At 28.1% G+C, this 19,719-nt stretch overlaps 2 protein-coding genes across 2 annotated transcripts; both read right to left on the bottom strand.

Annotated features, from left to right (window-relative positions):
- Window positions 1-6,949: 6,949 nt before the first annotated feature.
- On the bottom strand, window positions 6,950-16,581 carry LOC111026792 (thyroid adenoma-associated protein homolog). The gene is made up of 24 exons (XM_022304933.1): window positions 16,467-16,581; window positions 16,315-16,385; window positions 16,106-16,227; window positions 15,814-16,038; window positions 15,124-15,361; window positions 14,908-15,071; window positions 14,623-14,828; window positions 14,346-14,518; window positions 13,997-14,178; window positions 13,699-13,852; window positions 13,447-13,602; window positions 13,042-13,377; window positions 12,851-12,975; window positions 12,260-12,418; window positions 12,006-12,133; window positions 11,671-11,920; window positions 9,870-9,993; window positions 9,561-9,794; window positions 9,019-9,279; window positions 8,709-8,897; window positions 7,921-8,622; window positions 7,701-7,857; window positions 7,405-7,628; window positions 6,950-7,332 (listed from the first exon to the last, which is right to left on the bottom strand). Exons 1-24 carry the CDS (start codon window positions 16,579-16,581, stop codon window positions 7,051-7,053), a joined length of 4,977 nt encoding a protein of 1,658 aa, XP_022160625.1. The 3' UTR covers window positions 6,950-7,050.
- Window positions 16,582-18,205: 1,624 nt separating this feature from the next.
- On the bottom strand, window positions 18,206-19,719 carry LOC111026809 (major royal jelly protein 1-like). Its single transcript, XM_022304958.1, has one exon. The coding sequence runs from the start codon at window positions 19,639-19,641 to the stop codon at window positions 18,460-18,462; it is 1,182 nt and encodes a 393-aa protein (XP_022160650.1). The 5' UTR covers window positions 19,642-19,719; the 3' UTR covers window positions 18,206-18,459.

Below are 19,719 nucleotides of genomic sequence, written 5' to 3'. Positions count from 1 at the left end.
ACCGGCCACCACCGCCGCCGTGCACAGCAGCAGCAGCTGTGAAACAGGTTACGACGAGCAAACAAGTGGTTATCAAAGAGTGGATGACGATGACGTCACCGATTTGGCGACGGTTGAGGAGACGGACGGACGGACCCACCTACCCACCTACCCACCGACGACGACGTCGACCAGTGCAGCCACTAGCCCCTCCAGCCGCTAGCCGCCGCCGCCGGTGAGAGACGCGCACGTGTACGTCATCGTCACGATTTAATAATAATTTCTTCTACGGTAGCCGTAACGGATTTGTGGGGTATAAATTAAAATTGTAACAATGTCAGTTATTACTTGTTATTACTAATTAGTAATTAGTATGCGTGCTTGCGGTCGCGGATATCGTGAATACTGTCATGTTTTGTATTTTGGTCACCAACACGTTATTTGTTTTTTTTCCACTGTAAAACAGAAGTGAGAAGTGTCATGTGAAAACACATATACTATATAGTTAATTTATTATACAATCCAACGTCGTTAATGAACGGCATTTATTATTCCAAAAATTCCCTGCGCCGTGCCCTACGTAGAATAATATTGTGTAGCCAAATTACGTCAATATAGAGCAATTGTATTTTTAATGTATTCCGCAGTCTACAGATTTTGTGCTGACTATTTGAATGAAAATAATGTGTTTGTTTTATTTTTTTATACTTAGATATTTACCATTGATTGCTCCATCTTTAATGTTTTCAACTCTGGTACGCCGGAATGAGAATATAAAACAAAATGTCACAAATAATTAGGAACATACCTTAGCGAGGCCGGATCCAGAATCTCTGTGCGGACTACGGAGAGAGCACTTAAATTAAAAACATTTTTACGATGTTGACTTTAAATCATTTATGATAACTTAAATTAGGTATATTTTTTTGTGAACGAGAGGAGCACTCTCCCCCCCCCCCTGGATCCGCCATTAACTTATAGATGTATATTGTATTGTATATGTGTTACATTTTTAAGTATATACCTATGTGTTATGTTTATGACTTATGAATATACCGGGTACATAAATACGTTTGATTATTTGAACACGTTTAAAACTTTTTTATGTGGGTTGAGGTGATTTAAAAAGACAACTTGTATTACCTATATTTATTTGATCGACAATTATTCATTTAAATTTATTCTGAAGATGTTGTTGGTATAATTAAATAGTTAGTAAGTACATCTATAGTATTATTTTATTGTATATTATACAATTATACACACAATTTTAAAGTGGTTTGTTGAATTACGGCCCACTGGCCACTGGGTACCGGTTTATTTTGCGATGAGCATTGTAAATCCTAAATACCCATTTTTGCAAACGCTTGTGGGGGGGGATATTCCCCCCCCCCCCATCCACAAGAAAAAAATTATAGTAGGTAAGTATCATTCTTCTATAATTTTTTGAGCTAAACCCAATACAAATTATGTTAATAGATACCTACTGTGTATCTGTATACATCAGTACTTCTGAAATCTTATCAGACATATTATCATGATAAAAGTAATTTAAATTCAGACGATAAAAAATGTTTTTAATGTAACCCAAAAATGTGGTAGGTATTAAGACTAAATGTATATTTATATATTATTTTATATATTTATATATTTTACAATGATATAACTATAAATTATGATTCAACCATTCAGGTGCAGTAGAATTTTAAATATCCTATCTAATAACTGTAACTAAATTGTTTTTTAAGTAATTTATATAATTATAATATTATATGTAGTTTAGATTACCTAAATTACTTTTTTGTAGCCAAATTATTAAATTACTATATTTGGTTTTTAAATTTTCTGAACTTATATTTGGGTAAAAGCTATTGCTATTTTACTATAAAGAGTTATTTTATGGATCGAATTCTTATCTGTACTGTTTACAATAAATTTGAAAATAAAGATCAGGTAATTAGGTAATGTGTAGCAAAATGAGTATCTATAAATAATTTCATATTGTCGATTGTCATTATTTAATTTATACATAATATTGTCGTATTAAAAACATGGTAATTAAGCTCCATAGTGATATTTTTGGAAAAAAAGTAACTTCTATTACAATTGAGTTACTTTTTAAACTCAAAAGTAATGTAACTTCACCAAATAAAAAAATGGAACTAAAAAATAATTTAGTTACAATTTTGATAAGGAATAAGTAATGTAATTTAATAAACAAAAGAAGTTACTTCCTCAACACTGCCAATGAATTACGATGTGGGCATGTTGCTACTGGCTATAACCTATGTGTGTGCACTGCACCTTCCTACTCAGTTTGCTTATTCGTATTAATATGAAAAGTAAACACACCTAAATTGAATGTAAAGTTTATTAGGTATTTTGTAAATATATAAATAACTGTTTCAAAACTTGTAGTATATATTCAGGAGGGAGGTTACGACCATCGTTGTTTTTTTTTAATCAATATTATAATATGTGGGACTCAAATCCCTGCAAAAATGTGTGATATTTCATATTTTCGACTTAGTAAATTGTAGATACACCACCACAGTGTACCAGACGGTTCGTCTCCTTAAAAAATTGAGTTTATGGACGTATTTGTCATCGGAAAATATTAAGATAATTATACTATTATTTTGTCTCCGGGAATCATTAGCAGTATTCTATCTTCCATATATATGTGAACTAACAAGTTCCTATGGACGAAAAGTGCGGTCAAGTGAGAAGCCAATCAGGGTATCCACCATTTTTTATTGAAAAAAACTTTGATCAATCAATTTTATCTAAGTAACTGAAAAAAAATTGAATTATCCTTATTGACGAATTTTTGTGACTATAATATATTTTGTGAGTCACGCTATTTTTTTTATTCAAATATATTAATAATAATAAAAATCGTTCGTCTGCAGAGGTTCCATAATAATATATAGTCGGCCGTATATCATATATTATATTTTTAAAGAGAAGGTCTGAAGCAATATTGCCTCAGTCGACCATTTCAATAAACCAAATCCGTCACTATATAGGACCCCCGGCCGTTAAATTCCAAAACGTGACACTGAATACGAATAAAACTAATGTCTGCGCCACATGTGCATCAGCATCACGCACGAAAACTAAATGATAAATGAAGTTAGATAAAACAATTTAGGCACATTTATAATCTAATACCAAAAACGCATCTCTTGTATTTTGTCATCGGTTGTTGGCCGTTGCTGATACTCTAATAGTCTATTTATATTATAATGTATTAACGTATAATTGCATATTATGTCCACATAGTATTTATAATATTATATAAATATAATTATTGTCAGTTCCATATAGCCATATAGGTGTCTAATTTAATTGATGCAGTAAACATTAGTTGACATGGTATTATAATGTCTAATTATTACCTATACATTGAACCTATATAATAGTAATACATTATAATAGTAATGCTCGATTTCATCTACAACTACGGGAATTAAGTACCTAGGTATAATCACTGAAACACTAAAAAAATAAAAACTTGGGAAGCCAATCTGCTGCATAATATAATTTACCTACCTAGTAGGTAAATAGGTTTCGAGTGCACATTGACTTTATTAAGTAGGTATATAACTCAACGCTAAACGGTAGATATGATAAGTTGAACTAATACAAAACAAAAACATCGCATCATGTATAGGTAATGTATACATTAGTATTATATTGTATATAGTATATTAAATAATAATGATTTTAATATTATCGCGATTAACTAATAAATCAATACCTTTTTATTTTATTTGGATTAATGGCGTTGCCGGAATTTCTTGCGAAGTACTTCGACATGAGTCAATGGTCAATACCTACCTAACTCGTGGTGTATGCTGATAACATTTTCAACTTGTATATATAGAGAGAGCCTATTGTATTACTGTGAAAAGATTCATGCTGTCTAAAAAGCTCAAAATTAGTCTAAATATGTTGAAAAAGGCATGAGTAATGAGTAAATAAAACTAATACTGTATAGGACTGTAGGTAGTATAGTTACCCATTTGGCCATCTAATGGTGAAAATATTCTGATCGTCAAATTGTTTAAACATAAGTCAACAGAATATTAAAATGTCTATGAATATTGCGCCCCTCTCTCTGACCTCTCTCTCTATAAAATTATATCTTTTTAGGTCCATGGAAAAACGATGTGTTTTCCACTCCCGACATTCAAAGAAAAAAAATCGAAAAACACAAATGCCCATAAATTACCCTAAAAATTTATACCAGTAGCTTAAAATAAAAAAAAACTAAACTAAGTTTTAAAATATTTTTAAAATTTTTATTGTGTACAGATATGATGACATTTGGTGAAAATTCCAAGTATCTACGGTTATTCGTTTTTGTGTTACACTCATAAAAGCAAAATTTGGGGGTGGGGAGACTTAGAAATTTGTATTTTAATTGAAGTATTAAATCCTCCTTTAGTTACCTAGGTATCGAATCTACATAATTCAGTAAAAGTTGTTTGAAGAAATTATTTCATAAAGTACCTATTCATTATTTGAATGTTTTCTATAGGTAGAAGATATCAGATCCACCCACAGAACATAGTATGGGTTTAATATAATACTCAATACTCATAGTATAACAAATTAATAATTACAATGTACAGTAGGTATAGGTACCAAGGTACCGATAATACTTCAAGTTGTTTAGAATATATTCGATACTCGATTAATGTGTTAATTCTTATTAATTTATAATTTTTAATCGGCGATTACAATATTAAAATATATAATATTTAAGTACCTAAATGTTGTAATTTGTTTTAATAAAAACATAAGGAGATAGGTAGTATATGAAGGAATGTGGGTGAGAAAAAAAATGACAGATTTTAATAAATTATGTTATTAGGTTATTATCCCCTGTTTCAAACTGGCCAGTTTCATTTAAATATGCAAAGCACCTTCAAGTCAAAACTGAAATTTCGCTTATGTCTATATTTTGTTACCGTAATAATATACTTAATGCTTAATAGTCATAACTTTATAAGGTAATTCGTAATTGTAAAACCCATAACTAATATTAAAATAATTTGTCACATAATGCGTTTCATACTTTTTGTACTTTCTAAGTTTAAATAATAAGTACCTATACTAATATACTTTATAGAAGTTTTTATAATTTTTATCTTAGACGTTAAAATATAACCATAGGGTTCGGAAGTCGCTACATTTTTTAGAGCACATCTATTTGATGATTAATGATAAGTTCGTAATATAACTTGGAAATTTGTTAATAAAAAACAATATAAATTCATTATACCTATCAATGTATATTTATTTTGAATTTTCACTAATTTTTCACTATGATTTACACTGTACCTATCATGTTTTTATAAATAAATTGTTATTTAGTAAAAATTATTAAATATTTATATTTATGAAAATTGTGACTAAAAAATTAAATATTAAGTCAGTAGGTATTTTTAAAGCATTTATTTATAATTTTTTAAGCGTATAAGTGGATTAAGTTCTGAGTCCTAAATGTTTTACATGATATTATGATAAATTGATAAAGATGCATTAAAATTTTAAGCACGGACAAAAGTAATAAAAAAGAGTTCGATAAATGCTGGTAATTATTTATATTAGGTACGTTATTGATCGAAAATTTTGAAATCAATTATATAATCAGAATTTCTCTATTCAAATATGTATAGATGTACGATGTACCTAGGAAGGTACTATAAATACCATATTTCCATATTTGCTGAACCTATAAGTTATAAGCAATGACGCCGAACTCATAGATCATGTGAATCGATATATTCACTTCTTAAATGTATAGATGACTGGGAAGTTGCTGTGGGTGCGGGTGAATAGTAGGATAACAATTTTAGGTTTCGCTTCACAAAAAATTGTAGAGTTCGGCCGTTCGGCGCCAGGCACTGATTTTATGTTTGGCTACATGCGAGCGATCTTTTTCTTGTATGATTAAATAGGAGAATATAAACACATATCAGGACAAAAAGACTCAAAACAGATTTAGTGACCAGGCTAGTGAGTAGTGATAGGTATCAAATAATTAATATTGAAAGAGACTTATTTTATACATATAATAAAATATTTCCATCTAAATATAGACGTATAAGAAATATTAAATATATATATATAGGTACCTACCTATAAAATTAGGTGCATATATCTATTTATTTTATTGCTTACAATTTATTTTTAATTACGCCTTGACTATTTGGTTTATTTTTAATTTTGATGACGGCACCTTGTTAGTTGTTACACCCTCGGCTTATTTTGAATTTTATATTTTTTACGACTCTAGCCCATGTAACTATCAAGCCCTAGTTACGCTAATGAAACAGGGTGGGAAGTGGCAAAGTAACAATTAAACACTTCATAATTCTAAATTTTAAAATATTTAATTTCCGCACCCTCTTCAGCCTCTTGTATATTTGCCAAGTGCCGCTTATTTTTCTATACAATGAGGTACCTATGACGATATAATAGCAGTGCCATCAATCGCCGCTGTATTGAACTTATTGAAATACTATCGATTGTTGCTACATTTTATGGCTGGATGACGCTGTAGTACAATTTTTCAATATTGTTTTATTTAGATTTAGTTTTTGAACTTCTAAAAGCCATTTGACCTACATTAACACTTTATCATCAAAGTCTACAGACTATTCAATATTTCAATTTAAGTAGGTAACTTACAAACTTATCGCATACGACTTTTTTTATAAGCCACCAATGAATATTTCTTTTTGCATTTTTCCCTCCCCACAAAATGGTCTATATCAATACTGCACTGTGCAAAGATTCCGCCATTCCGGTGGATTTTATTTTCCTACTGGTTGATGAATTTCCAGGCACTATCATATAGCTTTATAGGTTTACTCTAGAAAAACGAAGGAAACATAATTCCTCATTCTGTTGGCCTATAAATATTACAATAAATAACTTCAATTATACATACGTATTTACTGTAGTACATGATTACAACGTTTATTTTTTTTGTGGTAACCAGTAATTATTTAAAAAAAATTATAATTAGTAGTACGTAGTATTTATTGGACGGTTTTAATTTGTTAGCTTAAGACACATAAGTTTGGTAGTTATCGAATAAACATTTTTAGCGTAAGTCATAAAATCTCCAACCGTCTTTAAATTTAGGACAGTTGGTTTATCATGAGAATCAGTTGTCCATTCTTCAATTATCCATTCTTGTAGATATTTATTAATTTCCAAATTAATTGACTGAGGATTGTTATTTGTTAGATGAGTTATTATGTTTTGTGCTAAATCTTTTCGAATTGTATGTTCCTTAAATTCACTAGTGTCTCCACCATCAAACACTTGTCCCTGTCAACGAAAAAGTAAATTTATATTTTAAAATGATATTAAATAACTTGTTAGAAACAATAATATATGTACTTCTGGACGATCTTGAGGCAACTCTATATCAATATAAGACCAATATATTAAAGCTATAAGAACAGCAACTGGAAATTGTTCAAAGTGTTCCGAAAACTTATCAAATAATAACTCAAATGATTTGGCACAGTTTGTGTCTTTATTCACCAAACGCCACACATGATTTCTTACTTCTTCACTATTGTCTTCAGAATAATGTATTATTATATTCCATAGTTTGAGAACTATGAGCAAAGCCAATTAAAAAATTATATACAATTATATGAATATTAAATTACTTTAATAAATTCACTTACAAACAATTATATCTATAGAGTTGCTTCTAATAAGTAAATTATAGTGATCAACAATTATGTCAATACAAGCATTTTTGCAATCATCAGATCGTTGGTCATAGTATATGTTGTCAAATAAATGTGTTAATTTTTCTCTCACAGATTGATCTAAAGATGTCTAAAAATAATTGTTGTTATAATACCACTCAAATGAAAAAAAATATTATATTTTATTGCTTACTTGTGAATACAAATATCCATGTATGCATGATAAAGCTTGGGCAATTTCAGAGTCTCTTCTAATATTGAATAATTTTGAAATAAAATAGTCAATTGAATCATACGTTTGGAAATACGTGTGCAGAACTGGAGTAAATTTTGATAAGACCAAATATTTCATATCAATCGATGTGTCTACTACAGTGCACTGTTGAAAGACTAATTCCATAAGACTTTTGTTAGCCATTAGTTGGTCTGTCAAACATTTGCGGTCCCAATACAGATTTTTGAAATTATCAAAATCATCATACAACTCAACAGATTTTTCAGATAAAATAACACCTACAATTTTAAATATTGTTCCACAGTGCACTTTATTGTTCATAATACTGTATAAAACTATTGAAAAGTCAGTTTGAGCTTTTAAGCTGATTGCAAATAACAATAATGTAGCACTCTCCAAATATTTTGATCGTCCAATGGGGTTAGATAGAAATAATTTTGATATTGATTCTAACGTAAGTGTACAAAATTTTTTAACAGAATCATTATACTGCACATCATCAAGTTGAAGCCATAGACATGTAATACATCTTAAGAAAACTTCTTGAATTATATAAGAACAATTAATGAATTGGTCATAGTTTATTATAAGATCTTCAGTTAATGAAACTAATTTTTTAACATCATCAAGTTTTGGTAGATTCTTAACCAAGCTAAACATCTAAATTTGTATTTGTCAGAAAAATGTAAATATATTTCATTAATTAATTTATAAGTATAAAGAAAATAGTTTCAAATTTCAATTACCTGTAATAAAAGTCCATGTGTTGTATTTTCTTTTAAACGTTTGGTAATTAATTCGTTGTATGTTATGTAAAGATGTTCGACTAATTTATTTTGTGTAACCTGAGGTGCAATTGATGTTGCAGCTAACATTCTAGTTTTCATAACTGGACTTTGAGCACATTTAAATATATATGGAACATAAACGGCCAACTTAAAAATAATCAACATTAATAATTAATCAACTGAATAATATACAATTACAATAGTTTTTAAATATAATGTTTATATATTTCAGTATAATATATAACTCATAATCAAAATTTAAATTTACTTGGAAAATGCAATCAGTTGCTTCGTTAAGCGTAGGATATAGTCTAGCGAGTATTAATAATGTTGGATACAATGAAGGCCTCATATCCATAGGGGAAAATTTTTTGAATTCGTTTAAAAATGTATCATATAACTTTGGATACCGTTGGAAGAACTCTCGACCAGTCATACGATTTTTCCAAGATATTTCAGTAGACGATCGTGGAACACCAAATACACGATTAACCAATGCACTGAGTAATAATGTAGAAGAATTACGAATCTATAAAAATTTAAGATTGTTAAAAAATTAATATTAGGATAAATAAATAAAGATTTTCAAAGAGGTAACAAGTTGGTAGGATTTAATTATTCAGAAGAGGTCCTAAAGAGGTCGTTAGACATTAAGTAAGCAATGAATTTGTCTTCTTCTTCTTGTCTGTAATCGACCATTAAGATCATACATTCAAACATATATCTTGCCATTTCACTCTATCCAACGCTAATGAATTTGTCAGATATTTAAAATAATATCATTTTGATCATATCAAATATTATACTTGCCGGCCAAGATGATGAGTTAAATAATACTATAGATATGTCAATTGCTCTGGATACATAAGGACCAACTAGATCTCCTAACTGTGAACATCTGAATAATGCTCTTAAAACATTCAGAGCATGAACCACTCCGACTTTTAAATCTTCATTTATATTCTTATTTTCACAAATACTTATCAATGTTTCCATTGTATAGTTAACAATTTTTCGTTTATCGTGGTTTGTACAGATTAGAGCCTAGAAAAAGATAACTATTATATTATATTATATCATAATGTATTCAATTTATTATTAAATATCTATTAAATATACTTGAATGATAAATGGCATTCCAGCGCTCCTTCTAGTAACACAAAATGAATCACCCAATCCAGTTTTGATCTCCGTTAACACATCTTCAAGATATCTTAGAGGAACTTTGTGTAATGTGGGAGACCTAAAATGTACAAATACAATTAGCTTATGTTAAAAACTTTAAGAATTGTTTTGATGATATACAAATATGGTGAGTTATTTTTAATGTAATCACATTGGTAAAAGCATTGATTATACTAGGTATTTATAATCAATAGTTAAAGTAATTTTGATTCTACTAACCGATTAATTCCATAAAATATGCTTTAATAAAGTACAAATAACATAAAAACCAAACATAAAAATAACGTGTTAACCGATAAAAAATGTTAAACACCTAGACGCAAAGCTATAATTAAAGCTTCTCTTTTAAAATACAAATACTGATTGATAAATTTGATGAAAATATTATCAACGTTGACAGTTGGTTCATTATATTTAATTTATTTGGGAAAGAGTCAAATTTTGTTTTTAGTATTTGACATTTCCTTATGGTTTGTAAAATTTAGTTTTATAAAGAAAAGGAAATTTTTAATTTGAGAATGAGTATGCATTAATTCTCATTGCAAACATATTCCAATCTTATCAATACAAATAAGTAAATATTTTATCATTTTATTAAGCAATTTTTTATTTTTCTTGAAAAGTTGGAAAAAAGTTATAATTTATAATACACTGAAGGATGGAATGTACGATACACTGATAAGTGTAAAAAATAATTTGTATACCGACTGTTAGACTCATCAATTAATACACTTTTAACAATATAAAGCTATAATGATGATTTAACTATCCATAACATAGTGATCCCAAAAAAAGGTAAATTTATTATTAGAAACATAAATTTGGTTGATTCAAATCATGTTGAGGTTTTTCTTTTCTATCCCAATAAACAGTGCCTTCTACCACACCACTCGTTTAAATTGGGACTCAACAATAGCACGTACGGTCCCTTTCCCAACTTTGGTGGAGAATACTGTGACTTACATCACCTTCTCATAAGTTGTCCATCTCTATCTACCCAAAGATCTCAGCTAAAGATTCTCTTTTCCACCTGTGGCATTAATTTTTCCCTTATTGACGAGCTCTCAACCGACAATGTTAATATAATCAATCATACGATAAAGTTTATTCTACAATCAGGCCTCCAAATTTAAGTGTGTGAGCTTTACCAATTTTTATTATTTCAGATACTTGTACATAATTGTCGAGATATTATAATTATATGTTAAAATCTCATTAATAATAAAAAAAAATAAAAATAAACAGTGGAATTTATATCGTGATCAAATTGTGGAACTCATTGTAATACATGACGATTCAACAAGCCCGCTATATTTTTTTCTTTTATTAATGAGTTTATTTAAATTCTGATCTTAGGAATTTTTAAGGACCATAATTAATTTCTAATACTTTTATTTTATACCATTAAAAATAAATACCGTGTAAATTTTTTTATTAAATTACAATCATCCTTTCATCCTTAAGCAGATGACTTTTTGAAAATATTTTCATACTTAAATTCAAAAGAGTAGTTTTTGAGGCTAGAAAATGCCAGTTCTTATTTGAATAATTCATTGTTAAAGGGAAAACCGAGCAATATAATAATATACAGTCTACTAGATGATATAATACATCAGCAATTTATAGTAGTTAAAAATTATTTTAAATTATAGTAATAAAACTAATAATTATTTTGTCATATAATTTATTTTTTAAAAATAGAAGGTCTATATTATATATTAAACAATATACATACTTCCACATAATAGAGCAAACTTTTAAGTACGCAACATATATTTGTTCAAATGCACCTCGGTGTTTAGTTTCAGAAAGTAATAAAGTTAAGCATGAACATATTTCTGTTATCAGAGCATTACTAAAGTCTGAATCTTGTGTTTCAATAATACTGACTATATCTGCTAACAATAACGATGATTCTTTTGTTGTACGCCAGCAACAAAGTAAAACCATCTGTGAAGTTACTTGACAATCATTTTGATATAAATCTAATTTTTTTAAATAATTATTTATCAACTTTTATATTTTATATAGTTAAATATATTGAAATGTGTATAAAAGTCTATACTTTACCATCCATTGGAATAATGCCCTCAGGAGATGAATCATTTACAACAATTGATACAAGTTTTACACATTTTAAACAAGTTTTTGATAAGTTTTCTATGAAAGTGGTCCAACTATCTTTTAAACTATGATTCCTGATACATAAAAAATATTTATTTTAATAACTAAAAATGTATATAAGCACTTAAACAATACAATTAAAAATAATTATTTGCTTATTTTAATTTATTTATCAGTTTTAGAAGTAAAAGAAAACTTACAGCCAATTAAGAGTGTTTAGCAAATGTCTTATTGTGTGAATTAATCCATACATTGGTCCTTTTGCTGATGCTAAAGTAAGATTTTCTTCAGCTAGATCAACTTCTTTTTTCAGGTCGTCCAGTAAATCCAATATAATGTCATATGTACATTCTTCATAACTTTAAATTATGAATAAAATAATTTAATCCTGAGTGTTAGGGTAAAATGTTAGAATTAATTACATATTTAAGCACAGAGTTGGATAATGTTTTAGAAGAGTCCTATTGTTGATGTTTATGTTACGAAAATTATTTATCAAATATTATGTCTTGATCGTTAATTAGTTGCAAAATAGTTATCAGAGTTTAAAATCATCAATTTAATATTGAATATTATGTTTCATCTTTCTTTTTATTTTTAAATATATTTTACCAAATATTAAATATTCAAAAGGCTTAAGCAGATATCATATTATTTCATTACCTTTATTTTATTAATCGATTAACTTAAATATTTACCCAGATTACAGATCCTGTAAGAAGTAAGATTGCTATATGGTTCATATATAAAATAGAAGGAGATAACAATTAATTTAATAACTTAAAACATACTTTATATTATGTTTCAAAAACATAACTACTTCTAGTAAATATCCTGCTGTAATGGAATCAGGTGGGCTGGTACTAGATGCCAATATCTTAGATGTTTTAAGCATATCTTCAATTATTATATTATCCTAGAAATAAAAAAATTAAAGTTTTGTTAACATTTTTAAAAAAGTTAGTTACTAATAAGTAATTACCAATTTGATAAATTCTTGGTTGTTGCAAGTTAATATATCTTTGGCTAATACCTTGTTTTGCTCATATGTATCCCATATACAATTTAAAAGTACAGAGAAATTTTTTGATTCATTTAGCCCAATAATACCAGTTGGTACCAGATATGTTTGAATGAGACGTAATGACTCAAGGGAAAAATTACGTCTAAAAAAATTAGCATCAGAAAAAAGGTTTTGAAAACAAAAGTTTGAAAACCACTGTTGGAATTCAGAGTAGTATTTTAGCAATTTTGAATTTAAACATTCATCATTTTTAACTGCAACAGAAAATTGACTTTCATTCATTCTTATAAGTGTCTGAAATAAGAAATAAAACATAACTAATTAAACATCTATAATTTTAAGTATTTTATGTTTTTTACTAACTTTTTTAACAAAACTCAAATTTTTTTGTCTAATTGATGGTTTTTCAGTTTTTATATTGTAAATAATAAAGTATTTCATTAATTCTAATTCTTTATCTGTGAATGGTTGAGTTTTCTTTTGACATTCCAAAATCAGATTTACAGCAATAAAACGGATCTATTTAAAATAATATTATAATCATCAATCATCAATAATCATTATTAGACAGTAACTTTATAAATTATTAAGTGTACTGATAAAATTGTAATATACATTTTCATCATTATTATGAAGAGCTTTTTTTATTGTTTCAATATTGGTCTGACTCATCCAATTCCTATCATCTTCGTTTCTTAAATAAATATTCTTTTCTATGTTGAAACAAATTAAATATATTTTTAATGACAATTCATTCTGGTTACTTAAACTAAAACATACAACAAAATAAAATATTAATGACTAATCATCATACTATAGAAAGTAAATTTTTTTACATTTGTAACAATCCATACAATTTATCTACATAGAAAAACTTAATCATCAGTACAAAAGTGATGAGACACAAACTTACTCATATATATGTTTTGAAACATCTGGAGTTAGTTCGACAGCTTTAGTAATAATTTGTTCAAAATGTTTTATATCTAATATATCTGTCTTCTTGAATAATGGATGCAACCAATAGTCAAACCAAAGTTTACTTTCAGTTATTGAATAATGGTTTAACATTAAATTTATAAAAACTGTTATGGCCTGTAAATAATTATTTTAAATTTTGAATGAACTAATAATTTTATATTAAATAATATAATTATAATACTATAATTCATTGAAAAAAAATTAGAACGGGTAGTTTACTATTTAATAATTTAAAAAATAGTGATCTAGACATTTTTTATTTAAAAAATGTTTTTACTCACTGTATTGTTAGAAGTCATTAAATGTATTAAAGTCTGGGATATATCTGGTAAATATTTAATGATTGATCCAGAATTAATTTTATCTGATATTATTGATAAAACACTAAAAAATGCTTTAGAATTTTTATCACATGTGGATAAACGATCTAATACATTGTCTAATATATACTCATCTAAAAATAAATTAATATGAAAATAAAAACATTTTAAAATGTTGACGATTAAAGGATTATGTAAGCTGTATATTATTTGTATATGTCCAGAAACAAATAGGTACCTTTAATTTTTATTATATTTATCATAGCGTCTCTAGCAGAATGTCTTACACCATCTATAAAATGATCCAGGCGTATCCAAAGAAGAGTGATTAATTTTTCAATTTGATCTTTTTCTATATCAATTTTGTTTTTGGTACATAATCGTTTTGAAAATACAACCAACACTCGGCTTGATGATATTAAAATACTGCTATCATTTAAATTTCTTGAAATATCAAACAATTAATAAAATTGAAAATTAAACAAAATATTATGTGTATACAATTTTAAAAATAACTTATTACCTAATACTGACTTCCATTATAATGTTATATAAATTAGTACAAATTGATTTCCCACTGATTGGTTCAATCATTCTTAATTCTTCAGCAGTAAAAGTATTTAAAATTGCCACACAAAATCCTAACTTAATCAAATCTGATCGTGTTGAAAGTTCATCCAAACACATCTAAAACACACAATCTTGTTATTATATTTCTTTTGTAAATGAATAAAATTACCTTCCAGCATTCAAGAGTCGATTTATCTTTGATGTGTGAATATACTATTGAAAGGCAACAGTTGAAAAGAGTTTCCATAGGTAAGTTATCACTATCTAATAAATCCATAAAACTCGCATTAAGTGATAAATGCAAAGTCTCAGGAAAAACATTTTTCTTATAAGCTGTTAGAAAAAAACGAAAACTTTCATGAACGCATCTGATAGCTGATATTTTTTGTGTAGGACAGCTTTCACAACTAAAATTCAAAATTAAATTATTTATAAACATTAATTTTTAATTGTCTACTAAACATTGTATTTTTATTTATTTTTTATGTAATTTTAGTTTAAAAATATTAATTAAATACTATATTATTGGGAGAACTAAATTTTGTATTAAAAATAACTGGTGGAATATTAGGTGAGTATTACCCATATGTATTTTATGAAATCATTAAGTATAAGGTAGGTAACATTATTCAACACAAATTTTTGATAAACCTATATAGGTATTAATGATATTAAATATTATAAAAGAACGTAATTACTATATATGTAACAATCCTGATAACATGAAGTTAGTCTATATAATTGTAGTTGGTAGAAGTTAAAGTTAAATAATAGTACATTTTTTTGTCTTAATTAGTTTAAATTATCAAGACTGTTCAGTACTTTTAATTGGAAAATTGATTTTTAAATCTTTACTTACACTAATATTTCATATGATCGACGAAGATTAACTTTAAAAAATACCATGACTTTGTCAATGCAATTTGAAATAAAATCTGGAAATTTTTCACAACATTCATTAAGCGTTTTTAAGAAATATTCGGTTTCAGATAAATTATGCTCATTCTCCATTTTTGAAATGAACTGACATGTAATAGCATTGGATAATTCTGATTGCCATTTTAATGGACACATTTTTAAGCATCTGAAAAAGTGAAATATTAAATATTCAAGACATTTTAGTCAATAAAATTCAAAAATACAATATTTACTTAGTAACAGTATTTTTCATTGCATCATCTATACAATGTTCAGTATAAACTTTGGACAGAAACGTTAAGAAATTGACAACCATTTCCTTGTTACATGTATCCGAATAACATATTTTGCATACCTATAGGTTATAAATGAAAAACATCGTGAATTATCCAGGAGACAAATTGAATATACAACAATAATATTGTCCAGTAAAAATAATTACATGTTTAATGATGTCAATGAGTGAATGAGAATTCAAATTAATTATAGCAGTATCATATTCTTGTCGAAGCCCTGAAAAAATATATAATATCCGATTAAATATGTTTTATTTTTTTTACTAGTATTTTATGTCAGATTGTTAATTTATTCTACCTGTGGCTTCTAAAATATTTTTCAATTCGTTGATTAGACTTGGATGACAGACATCTGGTCGGTAATTGAGTTGTGAAAAATCACGTTTTACATTCTTTAAATTTAACGCACTCATAATTTGTTAAATTTTTAAACTACGTATCATTAAATTGTATGGATTAACTACGAATCTACGATTCAAATTCAAATAATAATGAAAATTACCGGTGTTAGTATTGGCACGTATTGCAGTATTGGTACATTTTTTGCACTTATCATTACACAATATTGTTGTTTTGTAATCATGTGATATCACATTATCAATTAAATGGTCAGATATGATAAGAAAACAATGATCACAAACGTTTGAGAAATGCATTTCTTCTCAATGCTATTGCCCTCTAGCTGTACCCAGCTTGCGGACCAGATTGAGTGGTAGAATTATTGAAAAAGGGCATAGACCTAGTTCGCAAAACATAACAATGGGTACAATAAACTAATAAAGTAATTACTCAGGGAGAGACAATATTTTTAAAAATAATTTTGAGTTGAATTACTTACCTTAATAATTATAAGTATCATTTGATAATATATGGATTAATTAGGCGAGTAGGTAGTAGGTACCTGTCTCTAAAACTCTACATTAACATTGTGAATACTTATCTAGCTCTATTTCAAGTGAATTAGAGAAATACCTATTCATATTGAATGAGAACTTTTAAAAAACAATCCATGCATACAAAGACGAACAACAAAATGTATAAATACCTACTAATTAGGTGTAATGCTTCTCCTTGATTTATGTTCTTGTTGCCAATTATCTGTCATTTGTAATGGTTGGTATTTACAGTCGTATAGACGATATACATATTAAAAATAAATAGGTACCTCTATTGTAGGCTATTTGGCCATATTATGCATAATATACGCATATATAATGTATTGTTAAAACTCGAATAACACGTGCGTGCGATGTATAAGATTATATATTTACTACGCTGTATGTATATTTATCAATTGGTTATTACCACAGCGTAGGTTCATATAGGTAGTATTATAATGTATGACGTAGCATTCCCTGAATTATCGGACCAAAATATAATTTTCCGTTCTGATTTTGACAAAGTTTAAAAAAAAATTGTGAAGGACCGAGTCCAAGGGCCCAGTCCCCGAAACATACTTGTCTATTAATCCACCAATAGTGTTTACCTACGTATTTATGCTTTAACTTATCATCTCGACATCATTGATTGAATAATAATATGTAGCCTATATGTGGGTATATAGTCGACATAGGTACCGAGGTAGGCACCTACTAATTACTATATAGGTGCATATTATTCAATCGATGCCTATCTATATTCTATACATACCTATATAATACATATATATATATATTATTAGTTATTACATTATCGACTATTGAACCAGCCATGTACCAACCATGGAGCATTGGAGCTTAATAGTTAATAGTAAATACACAATTCAAACTTGACAGGTGGGTTAAGTGCGAAAAGCTCAAATTAAAATATTATACATTTTTTACTTTTTTGTAAGTAGGTTAGGTACTTACTACTTACTTATTCTATTATTTTTTCATCCCGAGTCCGGTGATTGGGATTGGGATTGGGATCGTTTGTAGAGGTACGTATATGTCTAAGCCTGGTTACACAATTCGCAGTCTATTCGATTTTATTACCTAGGTATATAATTTACAGACTATATTATGTGTTTTTAAGAAAAAAAATTCTATCTTGTGCTTCTTTAATTAACTTTATATTATATTATTAATTAATTATCTACCTATCTTAGGTTAGTAGTTGGATCAGTCCTTATCTATTTAATAATGGCGGGACGTAACACTACAAAATTATGAACTGAAATTATCATACATTTATTTAACAGTGGATAATGACTTTACTTTAACTTATTACAATTTATAACTTATACATACTTTTGACTATCCTATATGGTTACAATTAAAAAAAATTGTTTTAGTTGGTATGTTACATTTTTACAATACAATTTTCAAAAATATAATTAAACTTAAAATATAAATGGAAGAAGCAGTTTTGGTGTTGACAGAGTTGTGAATAACGGAGAGAGTGTCGTTTACAGGCATTTGTACATTTTGAAGTGCAAAGGATGTTGTACCACAAAACCTTTTAAATATTCTAGTATTCATTCTTTTCGAACTTGATCCGTCTAAGAAATCACTGAATGCTGAAGAAATGATCCACAAATATCCGTTTGAATCAAACGCAAAACTTGAAATCCAATCGAGTCTCACTTCTTGTATGTATAAGTCTTTGACGTCAAAATTATTTTTTAAAGTGTTCCAGGCGATTACTTTCCTAGTCATGCCTAGATACAGGTTCCCAGTCGTATCCATGATCATAGCAGTCGACACGTCTGTTTTTAGTCCATGGTTGTTAACATAATGACTTATGTCATTGACGAAAGGTGCATCGAATAAGCTCAACGGAATTGTGAATAGACTGTCCAACTCTACAGTGGTAAAGTATAACATATTATCAATTGGAGATATAGTTAAAAGTGCTTCGTTGTAGTCCTTAACACTGGACAATAATTTACATTGAAATTTTTGAAAATATCCTAGATCATACTTATAAACAATAAACCCAGAATTGGGACCTATATCAGCTATTACAGCGGTGAGTGTTTTCAAGTCAATCGAAATACCACTGAGTATACTTTGAATTGTGTACATACCGCTCGGTATCACCGCTGATTGTATTATTCTGCCCGTACCAATGTCCAGTATAACCAATTTTGGATCGCAGGTGTAACTAGGTTTGTCTAGATCGTAAACCTTTCCCACGTCTAACACCCACAATTGACCTAAATGATCAATTTCGATGTCCTTGATGTTTTGCATCCCAATGCAGTTTCCTACTATCTGAAGATTTATCGTTGGAAATGGTTGTATAGTACCTCTGTTACTTTTGCATAATGTGGCTGGCACCCCTGGCTTAAACCTGGGTATGGCCATGTACAATGTGTTGTTCCAAATTTTCATTCTGTGAACAAGATTGTTTTCTGGAATATAGGAATGTTCCATTTCCTGGCGAATTTCATGATTTGACAAATCTATTTTATCCCACTGATACACCACGTTTAGCTCACATAGACAAACACTTAAATAAATATTGACCACTAGATATATTGTTATCATCTTGGTTTAAAAGCGATCGCGCGACTGAAGAACTTATGATACCTAACCAAATGTATACAAGCGTCAGGAATTTTAACA

Source organism: Myzus persicae, unplaced genomic scaffold, assembly GCF_001856785.1.
Source record: "Myzus persicae strain clone G006 unplaced genomic scaffold, MPER_G0061.0, whole genome shotgun sequence".
Taxonomy (NCBI): Eukaryota; Metazoa; Arthropoda; class Insecta; order Hemiptera; family Aphididae; genus Myzus; species Myzus persicae.
The sequence above is the reverse complement of the archived record's forward strand: the minus strand, read 5'-3'. Positions and strand labels throughout refer to the sequence as shown.

Excerpts from the sequence above, each read along its gene's own strand:
- LOC111026792 (XM_022304933.1), bottom strand. The coding sequence starts at position 16,581 with ATGAGTGCGTTAAATTTAAAGAATGTAAAACGTGATTTTTCACAACTC. Across the intron at positions 13,378-13,446 it reads ATTTGAGTTTTGTTAAAAAA|ACACTTATAAGAATGAATGA; the intron begins GTTAGTAAAAAA and ends TTCTTATTTCAG. Across the intron at positions 9,280-9,560 it reads TTAACTCATCATCTTGGCCG|ATTCGTAATTCTTCTACATT; the intron begins GCAAGTATAATA and ends AAATTTTTATAG.
- LOC111026809 (XM_022304958.1), bottom strand. The coding sequence starts at position 19,641 with ATGATAACAATATATCTAGTGGTCAATATTTATTTAAGTGTTTGTCTA.